The sequence below is a fragment of the Papio anubis genome, chromosome 11 (assembly GCF_008728515.1).
Source record: "Papio anubis isolate 15944 chromosome 11, Panubis1.0, whole genome shotgun sequence".
NCBI lineage: Eukaryota > Metazoa > Chordata > Mammalia > Primates > Cercopithecidae > Papio > Papio anubis.
Window position 1 is genome coordinate 7555003 of NC_044986.1, and position 9255 is coordinate 7564257.

At 49.9% G+C, this 9255-nt stretch overlaps 1 protein-coding gene across 5 annotated transcripts in view; it reads left to right on the top strand.

The window, feature by feature from the left end:
- The window catches only part of UROS (uroporphyrinogen III synthase), a 45270-nt gene extending 38206 nt beyond the window's left edge, over positions 1-7064 (top strand). The window contains exons 11-12 of one of the 5 annotated variants that reach the window (XM_017944428.3): positions 585-659; positions 941-1363. In XM_017944428.3, the coding sequence (XP_017799917.2) occupies positions 585-659; positions 941-1078 (213 nt within the window). In that variant the 3' untranslated portion in view covers positions 1079-1363. Of the gene's footprint in view, positions 1-580; positions 916-940; positions 1364-4077; positions 4396-6682 lie in introns of those variants that run through there. The other 4 variants (XM_017944425.3, XM_021944082.2, XM_003904393.5 and 1 more) reach the window with 4 other exon arrangements.
- The last annotated feature ends 2191 nt before the right edge of the window (positions 7065-9255 follow it).

Genomic DNA, 9255 nt, shown 5'->3' on the forward strand with positions numbered 1-9255 from the left:
TCCACAGTCTCAATGCAGAGGAGAGTAGGGGATGAGGACCTTCTCTCATTTAACCACCACACTAGCCCTCTGAGGCCAGGGTGACTGTGCCCCTTTTATAGGTGAGGAACAGAGAGGCTAAGGGACTTGTACTAATAACAGCTAGCGGGGCAGAGCTGGGACAGAAGCAGTGCCCCATCTCAGGCGAGGCTCTGCACAGAACCATCGAGCCTGTGGTGCTTGTTCAGAGAGAGGTGTCCTGTGGATGAGGCCAGTGCCCCGGATTGGCTGATTTGGAAGGATCACGACAACATAGGCAGCAGCCCATGACGGTCATCGAGCTTATCTCTGGGCCAGGCCAAGTGGTTCACACCTGTCACCTCATTTAATCCCCACAGCAGCCCGGTGAAGAGTCCGGTTATCTTTTCTTTTTATGGATGAGGAGATGGAGGCCAGAGAGGATGGGCCATGGGCCAAGGTCATTGTCCTGTGGAGCTGGGATTTAAATCCCAACCCTGTGGCCACAGAGCCCTGACCTTGATAGTCTGCTTTCCTGGGGATTCAGTCACTGCCCCTGCCACACCCTCCTCCCCTTGATCAGATAGGGCCCCCGCCACTCAAAGCAGAACTGTCTGCAGCTAGAGCTTCTGAGGAAGGACTGCACCGATGCAGCCACGATGGTGAGCACCAGCCTGGGGCCTTCACGTCCCTGCCCCTCACCTGAGCCTGGGAACAGTGTGCTGTCGCTCAGGGTGGCAGAGAGACGGTGATGAGAGCGTGGATGCAGAGGTATTTTGCGCGCTCAGAAGCTGGGCTCGAATCGGGCAGTGTTGTCGTTTATATAAACATGAGCAGTAACGTCCAACCGAAAGGCTGGCTGACGCCCCCTCCACATCCAGCCGCCTGCTGCCCCAGCCCCTGTTAGTGTGCTGAAGCCCTGTTTTCTCTTCTGTCTTTACAGTTTGCAGCCATCGGCCCCACTACGGCTCGCGCGCTGGCCGCCCAGGGCCTGCCTGTAAGCTGCACTGCAGAGACCCCCACGCCACAAGCCCTGGCCACTGGCATCAGGAAGGCACTCCAGCCCCATGGCTGCTGCTGAGTCAGCCACCTGTCGCTTGCCCCGTGCAGCCTCCCTGGGCTGGGCTGGCTCTGGATGGAGCTGGGCATTGGCAAGGGCTCTCAGGAGCTGCTGCCATCAGACTCCTGCTTCAAGCCTGAGTGGAAGCATCTGAGGACCGGGGATCAGGACCTGACCTGGGGCTGGCCTCAGGCCCACATGCACGTGACCACCCTCTGTGGAAGCCAGCTTGAACCCTAGCCCTGTGAGAGCTTCCTGTGCCCAGCAGGAAGGAAATAAAATAAACCACACTGGCTGCCCTGCTTACTGAGTGGTTACTATGTGCCATTTTAAGTGCAAAGCTATGTTCAGGGAGGAGACAGGTATGCCTACCTGTGATAACCCATAAACCTGCTCTGAATCAGAAAATTTGCTCTGTATGAACTAGGTTTATTCATTCTGTAAAAAAGACTGTGAAGTTCCTGCTTGTGAGCTATGGACAACTGTAGTTCAAATATAGAGAGACTTGCTTTCCCTCAAAGTTGCAACTGCAGCATTAGACAATGACACCATCTGCTCTCCCAGGAATCTGAGGGCTGGAGAGGTCAGTATGTACTGAGAAGAGGTTCATGTGCAAATGCAGTGCCCTGTAGAAAGGCTTTGGAAATCTGTTCCCAAATTTCCTTCTCACTTCATTCCCAAAGTTCCCAAACTTCATTCCCAACTCAGCCTGGAATTTAGGCTGAGTTGACTGAAACCCAGACTTGTCTCTTAGTAGCATGTGGACTGGTGGTGGGAAGGCTCTGCCCACACGCCTCTGTTTCCTTGAAAGATCCAACTGAAAGGCATTTGGGCTCCACGTCTCTGATCTCCATTCCTCATAACAACCCTGAGGAGTGGACATTCCTATCATTCCATTTTTCTGGTGAGGAAACAGACTCAAGAGGGGAAATGATTTCTCAGGCTCACATAGCTAGTGAGTGGCAGAACCAGAACAAAATTAAAAGGGATGGATGAGCCTAAGCACTTAGACCTAGACTAATGAAATTCATCAGCCACCTCATATGAGATTCACGCTAGTAGAGAGGTTAGAATTCAGTGATAATTGTTCTCCAAATCTTGATGTGATTATACAGATATTCTTTGAGAGCTGTTCTAAAACTGGATTGTGGTGATGGTTCCATGAAGTGACCACTTGTCTCAGAAGATTAAGGAAAATAATTGGGCAAGCACTGTTTCATACACATTTTTCACCTCAGTACCAAAGTGAAATAGATTAGCCCATGAACTAAGAACCTGGCTGTACGTTAGAACCACGTGATGTGCTTCTAACATGAAATTGCTCAGGCCCCACCCCCCAGAGATTCCCCGAATTGGTTTCTAGAATAAAGCCCAAGCAGCAGGAGGTATGAGACACTCTCCAGCTGCCTCCAGTGTGCACCCGTGTTTGGAAACCGCTAGATTACAGGAATGGGGTCCCCCATAGCTGGAGTGCAATCAGGAATGCCCTCATGTGTGGTGAAGAGGCTGGAGAAGCAAGACAAGCCCGGAAGTGAGGAAAGAGAAGTCCAAGCTGTAGGCAGACAAGAGCGGGAGGGATGTGTGGGCTTCGGAAGCACATGTTGTTGGAGGAGGAACAACACCCTGTTGCAGGGCAGGGAAAATAGGATCCTTTTCACAGCCTTAGGGGGTGGGGGACAGAATCAGGGACAAAGGTTCACTAAATGTCTGCATGCTAGTAAACACCATACGTGTGTCCTTTCATTCCCACACAACCCGAAGCCACCTTTTGAAGAGGATGTGAGGCTATCGGCAGTTCTGGCGAAGCCTTGTTTCAGATGGAGTGGGCCAGGGTATGGTTAAAGATGGTTCTGTTTGGGATTAGGAAGGCAGGGAGCTCGTGCACCGGCGGGAGATGAGCAAAGCAGCAGGTGCAGTGTCCTCGACCATTGCGTGAGTTGGGAGCCTGGGCTTTCTTTGGCAGTTGGGCTGGAGATTCCTTAGAACATGAGGGCTGAGTAGGCAAAAACCAGTTTGAAAGGGACTGTGGAGAAACCCTGGTTCTGAAGATATTGGTGGGACAGAAGGTAAGGTCTGTAATTACCCAGCTCAAGAAAGTGAAGCCCAGGGATGTCACACGTCACTTCTGCTCACCCTCCCACAGAACTGCAGTTTCTGTTAAGGACAATAATTATGTTAATCATTCTATGGCTCAATGGCTAGATGGGAGTGAACAGAAGCTGGCATAAAGCTTTCCTTCAAAGATACAACTGCAGCATTAAACAGACCGTCTGATCTCCCAGGAATCTGAGGGGCTGGGAAGTCAGTATTTACTTAGAAGAGGTTCATGTGGCCGGGCGCGGTGGCTCACACCTGTAATCCCAGCACTTTGGGAGGCCGAGGCGGGCGGATCAGGAGTTTAAGACCAGCCTGACCAACATGGTGAAACCCCATCTTTACTAAAAATATAAAATTAGCCGGATGTGGTGGAGGGTGCCTATAATCCCAGCTACTCAGGAGGCAGAGGTTGCAGTGAGCCGAGATCATGCCACTGCACTCCAGCCTGGGAAACAAGAGCAAGACTCTGTCTAAAAAAAAAAAAGAGGTTCATGTGCAAATGCAGAGCCCTATAGAAAGGCCTTGGAAATCTGTTCCCAAACTTCATTCCCACATTTTAACAGATCCAGCTGTTCCTGATGCGCTGAGGGAAGTTCAGCTTTGAGTTTGTAGATGTTCTAGGTGCCTTCCCAGAGTCAATGTGGGAAGCCGGGTCGAAGCCAGAGTCTCACACGATACCCTGAGCGGCAAATAGGGCCACCCAGGACAGTGAGTGAGTCACACCCCCAGCCCTGCCAGCTGCAGACAGAGTAATGCCCCAGCAGGCTGGGTGGCCAGCTTCCTTGTGTCCCTCCTGGGGATCAGAAGGGACAGAAGGGTGGGGTGGGAGAACACACTCAACAGATGTGCTGCACAGGGTTTTGCCACAGTTGTGTGACCTACATTCCCTGTTCGCATCTGCTCTCCCGTGCCTTCCCCTCCAGCTCCTGGACTCAGGAGAGTTGCTGAAGAAGTTTGTGCAGGGAAGGAATAAAGGATCACACAGGAATTTGAGAGCCAAAGTAGAGTGCAGCTGGCCCCCCAGGCTCAGGTGGGCTCGTGGTAAGAACTGAAGATGTTCCCTCTGGACCTTCCAGCCACAGCTCATTGGTGGGACATGTTCTCAGACATTCTTCTAAGTTTTTTGTGCTTTAACTCTTGAGTTACATGTGGTCACTCTCTTAATGAGTTAAGCGTTAGTACAACTTCCCTGTGAATAGAACGTAACAAAATAAAAACATTGTGTTTTATACAAGTCTTCAGAAAATAAACTAGCAGGAATCATTTTACTAAAAATTCTAAGAAAGTAGATGACAGGGATAGAGTCTGAGGTGGTCTCAATATTCATTACTCCGGAACAAGAATCCTTGATGTTCAGCAAAGTATGTGGCCATTTGGAATAAGAACTACATTTCCCAGCTTCCTTTGCAGGCAGGCAGTGATTAAGCTGTAGCCAAGGGGATGTAGTGAGATGCACACCCTTTACATCATTCTTCCTTTTTCCTGGAATACAGATAGAAGAGCTGGAGCTCCAGTAGCCATCTTGAGCCCTGAGATGACGTTGGGGAAAGGAAGTTTTCTAGAACAAGATGACACTGTGGGCATACAAACTATCCCAACTCTAGACTTCTTGAGTGTAAAAGATATATCAACTTCTATCTTGTTTAAGCCACTATGACTATGAGATTTTTCTTTTACAATCAAATCTAAATGGTAAAATAATCAAGTGAGTTGGTAGAGTAAACATCAAGATATACCGTTTCCGAGTTTGAATAAAATGCTCTTTAAAGAAAAAGTCTCAGCCAGGTGCAGTGGCGCATGCCTGTAATCCCAGCACTTTGAGAGGCCAAGGCGGGTGGATCACTTGAGCCCAGGAGTTCGAGACCAGCCTGGCTGACATGGCAAAACCCCATCTCTACTAAAAATGCAGAAACTTAGCCAGGTATGGTGGTGCACGTATGTAATCCCAGCTATTCAGGAGGCTGAGACAGGAGAATTGCTTGAACCCGGGAGGCGGAGGTTGCAGTAGGCCGAGATGGCACCACTGCACTCCAGCCTGGGTGACAGAGCGAGACTCAGTCTCAAAAAAAAAAAAAAAAAAAGAAAAGAAAAAAGAAATATTTGGTTACCAGAAGTCCCTCATAAACTTACTGTTGAATCTTTTTATCAAGTTCAATTTTAAGCTGTATATTTGCATATTATTTATAGATTTATGCCTTGTGCAATTATATAAAGTGTTTGAAAAGCAACTGAAACAACAAAAAGACTTCAGCAGTAGAAGAGTTCTAATTTTGATGAAATATTGATAAAACCTACAAAAGCTGCAGGAATGCATTTGCTCAGACAGTTTTCTTTCATTCTTACTGGTAAGCACTCTACTGATTGGAAGGTGTGCACAGTCCTTACGGGAGAAATGTGTGTCTTTTATCGTATTTATCTCGTTAAAAGAAAACCTTAGACAAATTACATTTGAGAGAGTTTGATTGAGCAAAGAATGATTTGCGGATCAGGCAGCCCTTAAACTAGAAAGGCTGAGAGGCTGCGGCGCTGCCTCGTGGTTGAAGATTTGTGGACAGAAAAAGGAAAGTGACGTACAGAAAATGGAAGTCAGATGCAAAAACAGCTGGATTGGTTACAGCTTGGCACTTGCCTTATTTTGAACAGCGTTTGAGCTGTTGGCCACCTTTGATTGGCTGAAATTCAGTGATTGGTACAAGAGTAGGTTACAGCCTGTTTACACACCTAGGACAGCGCCCAAGCTGTATCCTACAAACAAGCTGTAACCTACTCTTGTACCCATAGCTGTAACTATTTAGGTTACAGTTCACTGTATACGGAGAATTCTTTAGGCTGGTCTTAAAACATGTAAGGAGGCAGCTTCAGGCTCAACTTAACGCTCTGAATTAAGAGAGACTTAAACATTTCTCTTCAACATCTCATTTAATCCTCAAAATAGCCCTATCAGGTGGGTCCTACTACCTCCATCCTAGAGATAAGAAAAACTGGACTTGGAGGAATTTAATGCCATACACAATGTTAAGTGAGGTGGAGGCAGGTTTGAACTTTGCTGACCAAGGGCTGAAGGAGAGTTAGATGAGGGGGTGTTCCCACGGGAACACTGGACTCCACCTCACCTTGGCAGGGCTCCCCCCAGGGCTGCAGGATGGGGGTCGTGTTCCTCAGCATGGCCTCTAAGCCCCCTTCTCAGCCTGGCTTGACTGCCCACAGCCCACGTGTGTGCGCAGCTCCAAACCGTGGCCACTGCACTTCTCTGACATTCCGAGACCTTGTTCTTCTCAGGGCTTTTGTGGGCCCCTGAGAGCTGGACCTGTGCTTGTCTCTGCCCCCTGAGCCCCTAGCAGAGGCCTAGGACTCATAGGTATGGAGGATAATGATCAGAATCCCGCCTTTGCCGTCAGCAATGCTTTTCCCAGATAAACTTCTCATCTCAGCCCCAGCAGCAAATCATGAGCAATATTATTTATTTCTCAGAACATGTTACACGTTGTTTGTTAATCACTGGCATTAAGCTATTGACTCTACCTCCAGCAGGCTGCGGCAGCACTTTCCTCAGTGGTGAACACATCTGGAGGCAGCAGCTCAAACTCTCTTAACAGATGGGAGACTGAGGCTCCGAGGACAGGGCAGAGACGCCTCAGCGTCAACCTGCTTTTGGCGGCAGGACAGGAATTGGGCCTGGGCCTGAGATGGTTCCTTCCGACACCCTTCTCCAGGGTACCATGTCCACCTCGAAGCCTCCGGACCCTCTGACATGTAACCTGTGCCCCCTCCCCAAGTCAGCAAAGAGACCCAGGCACAGTGCGGTTATGGAAGCAGCTGCTGCTTGTTCTCAGCCTGATGGGTGTCCCTCAGGGGCGGCGCATGTGTAGCAGCTTTTCAGGAGTATGGGGGGTGATGGGAGCCAGGGGCCACGTGGTGCAGATGAGAGAGAGGCCAGCAGATGGGTCCAGCAGCAGTGGGTTGAGCTTTGCCGTGTAACCTCGGCGACAGGGGCTGTATTCTGCGTGGAAAATTCTGCATGATTCACTCCCACGGGGCCGCTCACCAAGCTGAGTTACTGAGTTACTTTACTCAGTGTTCATCGTGTCACTCAATTTCTGGACCTGGGGAGTTGGTAACTTTTTCCTCACCTCTCACCCAAACACCCCCAAGTCCTGTAAAAATTGCATTTCCAGGGGCGGAAAGGAGTCCCACGTAACCAGCCAGATCCCGCCTCTGAGCCAGGCCAGACCGCTTCCTTCTCCCTCTGAGTCTGGTCTGCTTCTGGGGTTCTCTCTCTCGGTGTTTTACGGTTCTCCAGAGAAACAGAACCAGTACGATAAATGGAGAGAGGGAGAGAGAGACAGAGAGACTGAGGGCACTTAGGGGAATTGGCTCACATAATTCTGGAGGCCGAGGAGGCCAGCATCTGTGGGCTGCAAGCTGGAGACCCAGGAAAGCCAGTGCTTGCAGTTCAGCCTGAGCCTGGAGGCTGAGAGCCAGGGAGCTGGTGGCGTGATTCCCAGTCTGCGTCTGAAGAAGGCCTGGGGAGAAGGCACCGCTTCTGTAAGTCCCGGGGTCTGAGGGCCCGGGAACCTGGATGGACAGGATTCAAGGGGCAAAGAAGATGAACGTCCCAGCTCAGGAAGTGGGAGGATTTACCCTTCCTCGGCCTTTTCGTTCTCCTCAAGCCCTCAGTGGACTGGATGACACCTGCCCGCTGGTGAGAGTGGCTCTTCCTTACTGATTTAAATGCTCATCTCTCGCGGAACACCCTCACAGACCCACCCAGGAACAGTGTTTTACCAGGTCTGTGGCTGTCCCTTGGCCCAGTCACACTGACATACAGAATTTACCATTGTGCTTGGGAAATTTCAGCTTCTCCGCTGGTGTCGTTGCTGTTGCCCTGGCGGCTGCCCTGAGAAGAGCTGGGTTTGACCAGCAGACTGAGGGCATCTCCTCATCAGAGTGCCCCACTCTCAGAGCAGAACCAGTTGGAAGCTTTCTGAGGGATATCACCGGCAACAAAGAGCATGATTCTCATCCGCAGGCCAGGAGGCCTGGGTGTGCCTTGGCAGAGAAGTGCAGGCAGGTAGTAAAGGGGGCCTCCCTCCCGCAACTGCTGAGCAGCCTCCACGTGCATCCTTTGTGGGGAGGAACAAGCCCCAAACGCAGACCTTCGTGTGTATAAAACACAAGCAGATCTCCCGAGGGAGGCCGAGGGTCCTACACAGCCCAGAGATGGGGAAAAGAGTTTATTTGTGGATGAAAAGGGACCAAAACGCAGTCTGGACAGAAGGGAATCAGGACAGACACTGGGAAGAGTCTGTCCCTCTCACAAGTGCACTCTGCAGCTGGAAACGACAACAGGCCTGCCCTGGTGCTGATGGCATCACTCCCCAGCACCTGGCCCCCCTGAGCTCTGCTCACTTTCAGAGTCAGAACTGACCCTTTGCTGAACATAAGGCTCAAAGATCTCCTGTGGGAACGACTGTTTCCAAATATTATTGTCCAACTGTACTAAGAATATGCAAATCCAGGCTGGGTGCAGTGGCTCGTGCCTGTAATCCCAACACTTGGGAAGGCTGAGGTGGGCAGATTGCTTGAGTCCAGGAGTTCAAGACCAGCCTGGACAACATGGCAAAACCATCTATCTACAAAAACATACAAACATTAGCTGGGCATGGTGCCTCACACCTGTAGTCCCAGCTAATTGCAGGAGGCTGAGGTGGGAAGATCACTTGAGCCAGAGAGGTCACAGCTGCAGTTGAGCTGTGGCTGTGCCACTGCATTTCAGCCTGGGTAACAAAGTGAGACCCTATCTCAAAAAAGAAAAAAAAAAAAAAAAACCATTTTATAAATGATGAATGTTTTAGAGGAAAAAAATTTCAATTATTCCACTGACAATTAGGTTATGCATCTCATAGCTTAAAAGAGATTCTAAAAGCTCCAAGCCAAACCCTTGCCCAGTCTCAGAAATGGGAAGTGGCCTGCACAGAGCAGGAACCAGTTTGTGCAGGAGCCCCTGTCCCTCATGTTGTCTTTCTTGTAGGTCACGTGTCTTCCTCTGACGTTTTCCCTCCTAAATCCAATTGATTTCCTTGAAATCCAATTAACCTGGA